The sequence below is a fragment of the Pteropus alecto genome, unplaced genomic scaffold (assembly GCF_000325575.1).
Source record: "Pteropus alecto unplaced genomic scaffold, ASM32557v1 scaffold44, whole genome shotgun sequence".
In the NCBI taxonomy this organism is placed as follows: Eukaryota; Metazoa; Chordata; class Mammalia; order Chiroptera; family Pteropodidae; genus Pteropus; species Pteropus alecto.
This window is the reverse complement of record NW_006436812.1, coordinates 7,896,102-7,910,127: the sequence shown is the minus strand read 5'-3', so window position 1 is coordinate 7,910,127 and position 14,026 is coordinate 7,896,102. Positions and strand designations below refer to the sequence as shown.

The 14,026-nt window shown below is 45.0% G+C and overlaps 1 protein-coding gene across 1 annotated transcript in view; it reads left to right on the top strand.

The window, feature by feature from the left end:
* XPO6 (exportin 6) overlaps window positions 1–13,226 on the top strand; it is a 98,044-nt gene extending 84,818 nt beyond the window's left edge. The window contains 7 exon segments of the mRNA XM_006914223.3: window positions 4,057–4,212; window positions 5,278–5,392; window positions 5,564–5,735; window positions 7,076–7,237; window positions 9,633–9,731; window positions 9,896–10,126; window positions 12,495–13,226. Of these exon segments, the coding sequence (XP_006914285.1) occupies window positions 4,057–4,212; window positions 5,278–5,392; window positions 5,564–5,735; window positions 7,076–7,237; window positions 9,633–9,731; window positions 9,896–10,126; window positions 12,495–12,596 (1,037 nt within the window). The 3' untranslated portion in view covers window positions 12,597–13,226.
* The last annotated feature ends 800 nt before the right edge of the window (window positions 13,227–14,026 follow it).

The window sequence follows — 14,026 nt, the reverse complement described above, 5'->3', positions numbered from 1 at the left end:
GGAAAGAGCACACACTGGTGCTGGGGAATGATGACAGCTTTCTTCTTCTGGACCTTCTCGTATATCACTTTGCTAGAATTATTCTGAAACTTGTCTCTCATCCCCACAGCAACCCTACAGATATGGGGCTGATGGCTCTCCCCAGTGCACTGACAAGGATCCTGCCCTGGGTGTATAGCTGTCTAGTGATATATCCAGGCTTCTGTGATCCGGGCCCTTGCTCTTTCTTCTGAACTCCTGCCTGTTTGCTGGCCACTGCCTCTATTTTCCTGTGTGCTGTGTGGAGTCATCCAGTGAGCTCATACATTAGGGTATTGTTAGAAATATATATTGTCAACAACATGTAATACAGTATAGTAACAATAACTATATATATTGTCAGGCCACAGGCCCATCGATCAGGCAGTTTATTCCTGAACACATCAGCAGTAGATACTGTCACCCTTAAAAATAAAATAGCCTGTTATTTTACCAGGAAAATGAGTGTTCGGGTATAGCAGAGAATTGCAATTGGGGACAAGCAAACTAATTGCTTGTTGGAATTTCAGTCTCTGGCCAACACAAAAAATTTCTTTTTCAAAATTTATTATCCATAAATCTTCTATAACTTTTTATGTCCAATTAGGTTATGTCCTTTTTCCTTATTTTGGAACAGTCGTTTTAGTTCAGGACACAATTACTTTCTTTCCCCCCACCCCTTACCAAAAAAAAAAAAAAAAAAAAAAAAAAAATGCATCTCTATGCCTCATACTTTCTTTTACTGAAATACATATTTTTCACATACCATCATTTTCTTTCATCCTAATTATTTTCTAGTAGTTTTATTTAAAAAACCTCTTTCTGACAATTTCAATTTCATTAGTTTAAATGTTACTTTCTCAATTTCAAAAACTTAACAAGGCTTATCTAAAAAAGAAATGGTGCAAGGCAGTTGTTACAGAATTAATTACAGATTTACTCTTAGACGATAGCATAATTGCCTGTGCATTACATTAAATGAATATAAACTCTTTCTACATAATATAGTTAAAATAATGATTAGACCAGGCAGGGGCAATAGGATTCCCACATTATTGCTGAAGAGGATTGTTCTATATTGAGTAGGCAGAATAAAGATTTGAAAGATGAGACAACTTCTAAACTGATGGCAGAGCTTATGTGGAAAGCCAGCACCAGAATTCCCAGCCTTGAAAGTAATTATATGAAATGGGGGAAGTTCTTTTAAATAAAGATTACTGCCTGGCTACAAATCTGAAAAGATAAGGCAACAGGGTTTGAGCCTCTTACAGAGTGACTGTAGCCTGGCCTTTAGGAGTTAGCACTGTGTATGTACAGAGAGAAAAGGTGGTGGTTCTTGTATTGGCCTTTGCAGCTGGCGGCACAGACACTTTTGCTCATGTTTGCTCAGTTCACTGTGGTGTAAGAGCAGTGACGTTGAAATATGGTGGATCATTTCATAGCAAGAAATAGAGTGTATATTATAGCCCAGCGTATATCTCTACGTATAAAACCATATAAGTAACAAATAAAAGTTTAATAAATTGACATGTATTTCCTGTTTTCAGTATATGCCATGTATTTTGCATCTTATAAAATTCTATTACATAGAAATAATTAAATCTATGTTCTATACATTGCAGATAGAATTAAAGATATATATTGTCCATTTGTCAGTATTGACAAATTTAGATAACATGTATATTTTCTATTTAAGTAAATTCTAATCGTAACTCACCAGAGGTCTGTCATCACAGTTTGAAAAACAAGTTACAGTAAATCTGTCTGTAGTAGGGGAAAATGCTCATGGGAGTTCCATTGCTCATCTTCCAAAAGGGAGGGTGCCCGCTGTTTTGCCTTCTCAGCACTAGTGCTCATAGTTTGTGCACATTAATTTATGCTTATTTTTCTAAAGTGCTTTGATATTTTTTCTTTGGTTCATTTTGCATTCGCAGCTCTTCTTCCAACTTTTAAAACTGTTTATAATCTTTACTTTCCAGTGAAAACTAGAAAGCAGGCAGTTGTGAGCTGTTCATCGTATATTAGCATCCAGTAGTAGATTAGCAAACTTATACATTTCAAAATTTTTGTAAGTATATTTATCCTAATAAACTTTTTTAAAAAATGAAAATTAAAATGCCTAAAGTGGTTAAACTTATGTTTAGCATTTAATGTTTATCTTATTTGGAAATGATTTAGATATTCAATAAATGTCTGTTATAGTTTAACTTAGTATAAACTTTGATTTTATTTGCATTTATTTAAATTACTTATTTTTAACAATTATGCTTTCATTAGACATTAGACAGCTAACCATCATCTTATTTTCCTTGGTGATAAATTTTGTAACCAAGATAATATCAACTTATTTGATTTTCAGTAAACCTAGGTAAAATGAAAATATTATGATAGTAATTCTAAAGACATGGCTATTTTAATTAAACCAACAACCTGGAACTAATGTTAATATTGAATACTTTCCTTGAAATTTATTTGGATTGGTTTCTGTTACATTTCTGAGAGTATACATAATTTGTGTAAATGCTTAATTTTTTAGAGCCTATTAAATAGACCTCTTTACAAAACAATTTTGATAATACCATTTGGAGGTAGAAAAATATCATGTACATACGTAGGCAAACAGACATTTTAAAAAACATTAGCCATGACTCAGGCATAAAAAACTCAAAAGAATAGTTGGATCCAAATTATATTTATGGCAAATAGAGTAAGTTAAGGTTACCTGCTCAGATGGCCATACTTTTATATTAAAGATATATATATATTTTTTATTTGCATGCTGTAAACAGCCTTTTTAGAACTCTTTTTGGAATTATTTTGTCTTTTAGATGCTTCTGCATACCAACCAAAGAATGTATTTCATTGTCTCAGAGAGTTTTGGAATTCTCTCTTTTAAGGGCATCTCTTAATGTGGACTTACTTAAAACAAAGTTTCCTCAGCATTACCATTATAATTCCAAACAGAAAGAGTACTCACCAGGAAGGGCAATGTCCTCATAAAAACGGAAAGGGTGAAACCTTTAAAAAGATCCCAGATAAAGTGGGGGAGCTCAACCAAAGGGAGGAAGTTTGGCATCAGACAGGAAAGAGACGACTCATGGAAGTGGAGAGCACAAAAGACTCAAATGGGTACTTCATACAGTTCCAGGGGCCCATTAGTTCCTCTGGGGCTTGTTTCCTTCAGATCCCACTTTTGACACCACATAATGTCAACCTCAAAAATAAAATAGCTAGTTATTTTACCAGTAAAATGGGTTTATTCAGGAATAGCAGAGAATTGCAATTTGGAACAAGCAAACTATAGCAAGCTACAGGCAAGTCTGAAGAGACAAAGGGAAAGACATCTTTTAAGTTTTAGGAGGGAGCTGGGGAGGATTGTTTTGCACTGAAGTTCATTGAAGGAGAACAAGAGTTTAAGATTGGCAGTTTCTCACTGACTGCAAACGGTGATTAGTTCATTGTTGCTGGGACAGGAAGGGATCTTTTTCTTAAAATCAGGAGATGAAATTTCTATTTGAAAAATGACCTCCCTTGTCAAAATAATTTTTATCTTTATGCTGATTATATAGGCTACAACAAGAGGTATGTGTGTGAGAGTTCCCCATTAGGGCTTCCCAGCACCATTTTAAGGGAGGTTTTCTAGATCACTAGGCTAGAGTCATATTTGGAGATGAAGGAGAGTGTTTGATCTGCATGTGACACTTATTTTCTCATCACTCCATTTTAGAGTCTTGTTTAAGTCCAAGGCAATGTTTCCTCTCTGTGGACTTGTTTCTGGTTGATAGAAGCAGAATAGAGAGAATAGAAAAAACTGAGCAGGTAACTGGAGTCTTGACATTAAAAAGGAAAAGAAGAAAAGGATAGAGAGATTGAGATAAAGAGAACTCAGTCAAGAGAGACTGTGAATTTCTTTAGCAAGACATCTGTGTTATTGTCATCTGAATACCTTTACAAATTTCTTCCCCTTCCTTTGTGTTCCTTCTTACTCTGCTTTATCCTCAGACAAGTCATAACCTGAAACTTAATCTTGATTTGCAGCAAAAGTGATTATCCATCAGACACTTAGTGTCTTAGAAGATATCGTGGAGAATATCTCTGGGGAATCCACCAAGTCCCGACAGATCTGCTACCATTCGCTGCAGGAATCTGTTCAGGTCTCCTTGGCCCTCTTTCCAGCTTTTATTCATCAGTCAGGTAGGAGCTTGCCACAAACCTCACTGGTGGATGGTGCTGACAAGGGCCAGAGTAACTGTTTAGCTCTCTGTAGAGCAAATTGGCAGTGCAGGCCTTGACATTGAAGGCAGAGGGCAGTGAGGTTTATTTGGGGAGTCTGGGGCTGAGGCCCCATGGGGCCTTCATATGGGCCTCACACTATGTCAGGTGGCACCGATTCACTTGAGACCTCTTGCCTCACTTTTATTTTTAAGACTTTGCCTTCTAGTTTGTAACATTTATGGACGGGAGTAATAGGGGCATTATTTAAGAGAGGAAAGAGAACTTTTTTTTTGATAAATGCTACTTATTTACTTACATGTCAAGATGGGTTTTGTTGAGATGGTTCCCCTCTCCCTTCTCTGTCACTGTCACTGATAAAGGCTCTCTAGCTTTCTGGATGTATGTGCCTGGCTCTCATGAGAGCATTTACAGTAGTAGTCTTGTCAGTCTTATGAGAGAAATACTGGGGGCTTCTCAGTCAGCAAAAATTCAGTGATTGACTCTTGTAAGCAGAGTTTGTGTGGTTAGAGCCAAAATACACTGTACAGGATGATTGCTTAGATCTGGAAGTGGGACTGCATTAAATGTAACCAGTATTTTTTGTAATTAATGCATTTAATGGACCAGGGCTGTGCAACCTGAATCCACCTTGATTATCCACTTTTAGCCACTTAACCTCTGACTTAATCCCAACTGCAGGGGTTATTGGTCACACAGAGAAATGGCTAAAGCGCTCAGGTGTTGACCCAATTGAAAAGTTCCCTCATGTGCACATAAAACCCTGAACATTGCTAATACGGGGCAATGAGAGAGGCTTCATTTCCTATAGTGAGCCATCACTGTATCAGAGCTGTTTTCTCAGCATGTCCTTAATCATTTTCCACTTTTCATCGCTGGCTCTGATGGTGTTGGAGGAAATTTCTTCCAGCAGGAAGCCTTAGAGAGACATGATAGTGCAGATTGCAAGAGGAAGTCCATCAAACACGGGATTCTGTTTATCCCTGTGTGCATGCCTCTGATCATTTGCTTTACCCCTTTGTTTAGATGTGACAGATGAGATGCTGAGCTTCTTCCTCACTTTGTTTCGAGGCCTTAGAGTACAGATGGGTGTGCCTTTCACTGAACAGATCATACAGACTTTCCTCAATATGTTTACCAGGTAACCACACACTTGCTGTCCATGGTTTTCAGATTTCAGGTGAGAAGTAGTGGGACCTGGCTGCAAGTGTGGGACTTTTTGCTCCTTTTCTTCAGTTGCCACAGTGTTCGTTTTCATGCTGGTCTCAGAGACGCATATCCTTGGTTATTGTGTAGTTTCTCTTGTCTGCAGAGAACAGTTGGCCGAGAGCATTCTCCATGAAGGCAGCACTGGCTGTCGGGTGGTTGAGAAGTTCCTAAAGATCCTGCAGGTGGTGGTCCAGGAACCTGGCCAGGTGTTCAAGCCCTTCCTCCCTAGCATCATCGCCCTGTGCATGGAGCAGGTGTATCCCATCATCGCTGAGGTATGAGGGGCTGGGGCTGGGGCGGTCCCCTGTGCTGCTTCTCATCTGATTGGGGAGGGAATGAGATATCAAAGAAAATGGATTGTGTTTTAAAGCTAATTTGTTATTTTATTTTTCTTATAAAATAATTTTTTTCCAAGAAAGAATGCCTTTAGCTTGGTACAGTATTTTTATTTTTGTTGAGTTAATGAGAACTAGTCTAGTGTAAGCATGGCAGATTGTCACAAAGTTGGTCGGTAAATAAGACCAGTTTCCCATGGCGAACAGTGAATATATGGTTTTCTACAGCAAACATTATAACAGATGTCCTATTGAGGTCGTTCATGATCTCAAGGATACAAGGCAAGTTCTCGGAAGGATTTAAAGCTTTCTTTGTTATATAGGAAAGCTCTTTGTTCTTCTTAGAAGACAGACAGATGCTCTCATGACAAGATCTAGAATAAGTATAGATTTAACTAAATTTTCTATAATAGTTATGTAAATAAGAGCTAACCTTTTTAACAGCCCAAACTAAGGCTTAAATGAATCCAGTTGTTTTGAATCATTAAACACATTTGGGCCCTGTAAGGATTCTGTCACAGCAGCTCATGCTTTCAGGTCTCAATTTCATCTTAATCAGGTTGAATTAAATATATCTGGGCCTTATAATGTTGAATCTACAGAGACATCTGGAATAATGTGACCTGTCACACACTCTAGTGACTTAGAGATTTTGGGTTAAATTGGAAAATATTGCTGAGCCTGCTTCCCTCTCCTCTCCTGATCCCAGAATCCCCGCTGCCAGTGAAAGAAGAGACAGGCTCAGAGAGCGCTGCGCACTGCCTCCCCCCGGAGGTCCTCTGATGCTTCTTTTTGTGGTTCCTAAGTGCTCTTTATACTCCTTTACTATAAAGGGCAGATCTGCTTTATGGCTTCTTATTTGTCTTCAGCTTTTGAGGTTGCACAAGATCAGCAGGTTAGCTGGATAGCATTGTTTATTCTGGGAAAAGGAGCAACACAAGCAAGATGATGTGACAGATCAGATCAGCTGCTTTCTGAATAGAAATCCATATTCCTAATTGTTCTTCCATTTAGTGGCCTTTTCTTAGCTTGAGAAGCTGAGTGCTTCCATTAGGGAAAAGGGCCTTTGGTACTGACCCAGGCGTTCTGTCTCAGATGTGGCCCTGTCTCCGCTGAGTCCTGGTTTGAACTGCTCACTCAGCGGGGCTTTATAGGACAGGAGTGTGGGTGGGAAGCTCACATTCAGCTTGCTGTTGCCAGGCATCTCTTAGGCCCAGGCTGTGAGTGGCTCCCTTAGCCACAGGAAGGGAAGGTTTGAGCGTCTATGTGTGTCTCCACAGCGCCCCTCCCCTGACGTGAAGGCCGAGCTGTTTGAGCTCCTTTTTCGGACACTCCATCACAACTGGAGGTTCTTCTTCAAGTCTACTGTCCTGGCCAGTGTCCAGAGAGGGATTGCCGAGGAGCAGATGGAGAATGAGCCTCAGTTCAGTGCCATCATGCAGGTAACATGGCAGAGCTGGTGAGGCTGCCCTGCGATCAAAGAGCAGACAGGCTTCCTTTGGGCACAACTTGGGTCTATTTACTGTCTCTGTCCCTTGCTTTACTTCTGTGCCACATAGTCCCACTTCCTCTGAGGTGGCCACTGCAATAAGTACAGTCTCTGAAGCCCTGCAGCGTTGGATCTGAAGCTCAGCTCTACCTCTTAGTACTTCTGAAGTTAATTAGCTTCTTGGAACCTAAGTCTCTTCATCTGTAGAGTTGGGATAATACTGCCTATTTCATGGGCTTGTTGTGCGGTTAAATGAGTAGCATAAAGAGTACCTAGCACAGGTAGATGCTGGAGAAATATCAGTTCCCTTTGCCTTATAGCAGTGTTTTCCCACGTGTAAGGAGACTGCATGAGGATCACCTGGGGCCCTCATTAATTGGAGCTAACTGAATAGAAGTCTCTCAGGATGGGGCCCAGTGATCTGCATCTTTAAAAGATAATTCTGGCTAGTACTATGTTGGAAGAAGCACCACCCTGTGAGGCAGTATTCCCTTTCAGATCTAGTGTGACCGTTATACCGTAGAGAGTGAGCTCTCTGTGGGGCTGACCTCACCTGGCTGTGGAAGACTGGGGTGGCCGCCTCTTGTCAGGATGGCCGGGCTGATTTGTGTCTGCTTTCAGGTGTTCTCCTTGTTTAGCTCTCAGTTGTATAAATTTTGTGTTCCAAGTCCGGGTGAAGTAGGTTTTCTTTTTTCTTTTCTTTTTTTCCCAGTGCATGCTTTTCCTCACGCAGAAGCAAGGGGGAGTCTACCATCCTTCCCTTCAGCGCCCCCCCCCAAAAGCGCACGCACGCACGCACGCACACACGCACACACGCACACGCGCACACGCATGCCTGCGTGCACACACTCCCTCTGGAAAAGCACATGCCCTGCCTCTGGTCTCTGCAGTCACTTTGCTGCGCTCCTACCTCCAGCGCTCCGTGTGGGCTTGAGTTTAGAGTATTAGGTGTGTGTCCCTTCCTGCCTCCCTCTTAGACTCTGTCCTTGCTTTTAAGACTTCTTTGGCAGACTGATTCCTGGTCCCATACTCAGCACTGGTAAAAGCCACTTTGGAAAACAATTTCATAGTTTGGCAGTTTCTGATAAAGTTAAACATGTATTTATTATATGACCTAGCAATTCCACTTCTAAATAATTTAAGGTGCCTGAAAACATGTATTCATATAACCTGTACACAGATGTTTATAGTTATTTTTTTTCATAATAGCCAAAGCTAGAAACATTCCAAACGTCCATCAGCTGGTAAATGGGTAAACCATTTTGCTACATGCATGTAAGGGCCTGCTACTCAATAAAAAGGCATGTATGATTATACAGATGACAGCATTGACTCCCAGATACATCATGGTAGGCGAAAGACGCCAGATCCAAAAGGCTGTATACTACGTATTCCATTATATGGCCTTCTGGAAGGCACAGCTAGAAGGACAGGAAACGAGCAGTGGTTGTCCAGGGGTGGGGGGAGGACTGACTACACAGGGGCCTGAGGGAACTTTCTGAGGAGCTGGTGGTGTCCTGTGTCTTGATGAGGGTGCTTAGATGGTTGGATGTGTTCAGGATTATATAATGGTGAACCTCAAAAGCTTGCATTTTACTCTGTTATATTTCATAAACGTAACTTTAAAAAAATAAATGAATGAAAACCATTGGGCATCATGGAGATTCCCATCACTGCAGCAGGGGTTACAAGACCCTTCTTGAGCTTAGGAGCCCAGGGACAGAATGACAAAGCAGTCGCCAGCTTATTCTAGGGAGGTGTCCTGTACCCCACTGGGCTTGCATTTCAGTGGCTTATCCCACTCTTCCCACTCTATTGGAGCAGGACCCTTTGTGGGTCTTTTTTGGGGGAGAGTTGTTTTTTCCTTTGAACTCATAACTTTTATAGCTCAGGAATTGCAAAGCAGTTTAAAAATTTGCTGTTGCTTAACCCCAAGGCAGAGGCAGTCAGTCGTAAAGGAGCCTCTAAGGGATTGTGGGATGCCAGGGAGAGGGTGGCTCATGGAGTACAAGTGGTTGGCTCCAGGGCAGGATGACGTACTTGACTCCTGCTGTTAGCTTCCTATTTCAAAGATAAGTCCTATGAAGGGGTCTAGAGTTTTATTACAGAAGGTGCAGGATGAGACCAAAAGAAGAAGTGAGGCCCAGTGGGGAGGGCTTAGAAGCATTCCAAAGATCTGACCAGATGGGCCAAAAGACTTGAGGCAGGTGACCCCCTCGCCCCACTGTTGGCATAAGGAGCCACTTGCGGAGTATCAGTTCTTCTGGCACGGTGGGATGTGCAGTAAGGCTTTGTCTGAGGATGTTTAAAAGCTGCTTATAGAATGGTGGTCTTATTTCCTTGGCCAGGCTTTTGGACAGTCCTTTCTTCAGCCTGACATCCACCTATTTAAACAAAATCTCTTCTACTTGGAGACTCTCAACACCAAGCAGAAGCTGTACCACAAGGTAAGTGCCCGTCTCTCAGAAAGATTCCTTCGTCGGAGGTGTCAGAGGCTCGGGCTGAGCCCCACCCTTCTCAGGTCAGTAGCGGGGAGCATGAGGTAGGCTGGGACCTGGACAGGTCCGGAGTGAGCCACAGCCATCTCTTACCCTGGGCTCTTTGTCTGCAGAAGATCTTCCGGACCACCATGCTGTTTCAGTTTGTGAACGTGCTGCTGCAGGTCCTGGTTCACAAGTCCCATGACCTTCTGCAGGAAGAGATCGGCATCGCCATTTACAACATGGCCTCTGTGGACTTTGATGGCTTCTTTGCAGCCTTTCTCCCTGAATTCCTGACCAGCTGTGATGGCGTGGATGCCAACCAGAAAAACGTGCTGGGGCGGAATTTCAAGATGGATCGGGTGAGGAGAGAGAGGCCAGGCTGAAGGGAGGGTGGGCATGGGCTGTCAGGCCTGGCACCTGTTCAGCGAGGAGGGGGCAGGCTGCCTCCGAGTGTGCTTTGTAACCCTGGTGGCTCTGAGGTAGCTAGTGCAGTACCTGGATGACTCAGTGCTATGGCTGGATTGAAGGGTACGGGCTTGCCTCAGTTTAGGCTTCAGCAGCACCTGTGTTCTTCATCTTACCTGCTGAGCCCCAGATTTGGCCTCAGCAGTCCAGCTGCTTTGTCTCGGCTTCTTGGTAGTTACGACCGTTGCGCACACTTCTGACCACTGCCCAGCACTATTTCCTTATGGGTCGTGAGCCAGTATAGCCTGAGCTTACAGATAGGCTGAGAAGGTTGGTGTTTAGGAGCTGCTCTCTGGGTCCTCAGGCTCAGAGACGGGACCCTTGCTCTTCCCAGACCCGGGGAAGGTCTGATGGGCTGTTCCCACCTGTGCAGCACCTTGGGTGGGAGTCGGGGTGGTGACAGTTGTGGATGCACATGGAGCCATCATTGCTGGTGTATCTGGGCCCTTGCCTCCCTCCTCCTTCCTGTCTCAGCTGCTCAGTTTCTGCCGCTTGCTGGCCAGCTTTCCCTGGAACTTTTGCTATGGGAAAAGTAATTTTCATCTCTTCACCACTTCACACTTGATAAAATGGAGTCTCTTTTGCTCACATCCTCTTGGTGTTCCTGGCTTGATTCCTGTGCTTGCAGCCTGTCCACAGTTTCACTTCAGTCTTCAGATTTACACGTTGCTTTTGCTGGAGCAAACTACTTCCTCCTTGCTTGTCTTGGCTGTGACATGTCAGGACTGTTTTTTCTTAGACTCAGTTCCTGTTTTTCTTTGTCTTAGAATCTTTCTTTCCTTGGCAATAACCTTGTTCTCTCTTGAGCTTCTTGAAGTTCACTTCAGCCACTTGGGTATTTTCCCTTCCTTTTCCTAGAGGCCAAATCTTAATATTTAATCATCAGTTTCTACTGATGTCATTACTGATGTCGTTTGATCTCAGTCAATTCTTGATTTTAAGCAGTGGTTTTCAAATCTAGTCATGCATCCAGAGCACCTGAGATGCTTGTTAAAAGTATGGGAACGTATTCATGTGCTCCATCCACCAGGAAATTCAGATTTGGCATTTGGGAGCCACTGATTTAAAAGACATCCTTTGATTTGATTTCTTGAGGATGAAGTAAAGGAATCAGTGCCTTCATTCACTGTGTATTTGAAGCTCGCTGCCTCTCAGGTACCTGGCCAGGTGTTGGGACACCACCAGTCTCTGTCTTCAAGGAGTCTTGATGGGAGAACAAGCAACAGCGCCCTCTGTGGACCACACTGGGCTTTCCAAAGTCCTGTTGTTAACCTTAGTTCTCAAATGAACCCAGGCTCAGGAAAGTCGGCAATTCTAGAACTTGGGAATGGCAGAGCCAGGAAGCAGGAGTCAGAGCTGGGTATCCTGGCTCCAGAGCCTGCACATACTGTCACAAGCAGGGTGGGCCAGGACGCTGTGAGAGGTCGGAGCGGAGGCACTGACCCTCTGGCTAGGGCCTGGAGGGAACAGGTTTCCCAGGTGCCCCTTTGGCAGAGGCGGGCCTCGTGCCGCAGTCTGAGGAGCGGTTAGCCAGCTAGTCGGTGGGGCGGAGGGCTGGGAGCGTCTTCATCTGTTTTCTGAGCCTTGTCCTGTCACCCAGGTTTCAGGAGGGATCGTGTTGGCTCCACTAGCCAGGCAGGGAACTGATCCATGTGTTACTCCGTGTTTGGACCCACAGTTTGGCATTCAGTAATCCCAAACTAAAGATGAGGATGCAGACCTTGACGGTCTCTTAGTATTGCTTGGCGGAGTTTGGGGGGCCCTCTCTGTGTGTAGTCTGTGGCCTTGTAGGCCAGGTGTTGGATGCATGTGAGCACTGGCCAGTGTGTGACTTTTGAGGAGCATGGCCTGCCTGGGCCCTGGGTGGAGGAGTCTGGACGCGGCCCAGCTGGCTGTGTCAAAAGAGAGGTGAGCACTGGCAGCCATGCCAGTGTCCCCGCTTCCTGTCTTGTCATCTCTATGTGATTCACCATTTTCATCCTTCAAATGGTGGTGCTAAGAGGACCTGTCCCACAGCCTTGTGGCGAGGATGGCAGGAGCGAGTGTCTGAGACCCTGGGCCGGAGCGAAGCTGACTGCTGCTCTTCCCGCCACAGGGCCTTTGCTCACGCTCACGCCTGGTGTGCGAAGGAGTGGAAATGGCTAGTTATGTAAAATGTTCACAGGGCTCTGGAGCACACTCTGGGCCGGAGGCGGTGGTGGGTGGGTGGGTGACTTGGGGTGCTGGGTGCGGCCAGGCTGCAGCTGTGTCCCTGCCTTCCAGGACCTGCCCTCGTTCACCCAGAATGTGCACAGGCTGGTCAACGACCTGCGTTACTACAGACTCTGCAATGACAGTCTGCCCCCTGGCACTGTGAAGCTCTAGGCGTGGCCTGCTTACCTCCTAAGGGACACGAACTCCTGCCGCTGCCACCTGCACCACCTCGCCTTCCGCCACAGATGTCTCCCAGACAAGTCTTGGCTGCTCCTTGGATTCTCACACCCTGAGCCATGTTGCCTGCCCTCTGCCCCTCCTCCACTCTATTCTCCTGCCGCCCACCCAGCAGAACTGGCTTCAGGGTGTGTCTTAGCACTGGCTGGAGTGCCCAGGGCGTTGGGCAGGTGAAGGGCCATGTGGCCAGGTACCAAGGAGGCACCGGGAAATCCTCTGCGGTGGTCCATGCAGATCATGCGTATATCAGTCATGAGACAGAAATGCCAAGGACAGCTTATGACAGTGCCACCTTCTCACCATTCCACCTCCCTACCGCTCCCCGGCCTAGCCGGCTCAGGAGAGACAGACATGATGTCGGAACTATTTTGGCACTTCTCTCAAGCCTCCCTCCAGCCCTCCAGTTGCCTTGAAGTCTCTGCTCTCTTTGTTAGAGATTTGCAGACTCATGGTTTTTTTCGTTTTGTTTTTGTTTTTTTTTTTTGGTTTTCTCATCATTCCATTGTGATATTAAGAAACTAAGAAGCTTAATGAAAAAATAAAATGCTTATGTTGTTATATAAATGCTGGTTAGGGAGCTTCTTTCTACTCAGCCTCCTCAGGGCCAGCATCCAGGTGAGGGGACCGTCCTGGTGCGGGGACAGGGAAATGAGGGATGAGGCCCGTGTCTGTGCCCCGGGAGAGCATCAGAGGAGGACCAGCCTGTGTGGGGTCTGCCTGCATCCCACCCTCTTCTAGACAACGTCTTTAAGCTGTGTGAAGACACGGGGTCCCCATTTCTCGTATTTAAAGAGCGAGGGGATCTTGATCTCACAACCTAGTGGTGGAGGTGAGCGTGGAGTCAGGGGCGTGCCCCTCCTCCTCAAACTGTGGGTTTCCACTCTTCCACCTCTCAGAGAGTGGGTCCCTCCCCAAGATGCCCAGCTGGGCGCTGTCCCTCAGTGGACCGAAGGGAGGTGGCTATTTCTTGATGGACTGAGAATAGTGGTTGGAGAGGGGAAGGAGGGTGTAGCTGTGTGAGGGGTGAGGAGTGGGTGAGACTGAGGGCTTATTGGTGTGTCAGGGCAGGGATCTTGCCCAGTCATTGTGGGTGGAAATGACACTTGTCCTCAAAGTTTCTGGATGATCGATCAGCAGCTCCTCCTGTGCTAGCTGTCACAATGATGGCACAGGACTGGGGTAGGTTCTCCACACCCAGCAGGAAGAGGTTTGCTCACTTGAGAGTGTTCCCTGAAGGGGGAGGGTGGTCCTGGGCTTGTTGGTAGAACTGGGGAGGAGGAGAGTTGGGGGCTGATGGCTTCTACTTCTGAGGTCTTTGTAAGAGTCACTTTGGTGTGGTGGTGGTGGGGTTGGGGGTAGGATCC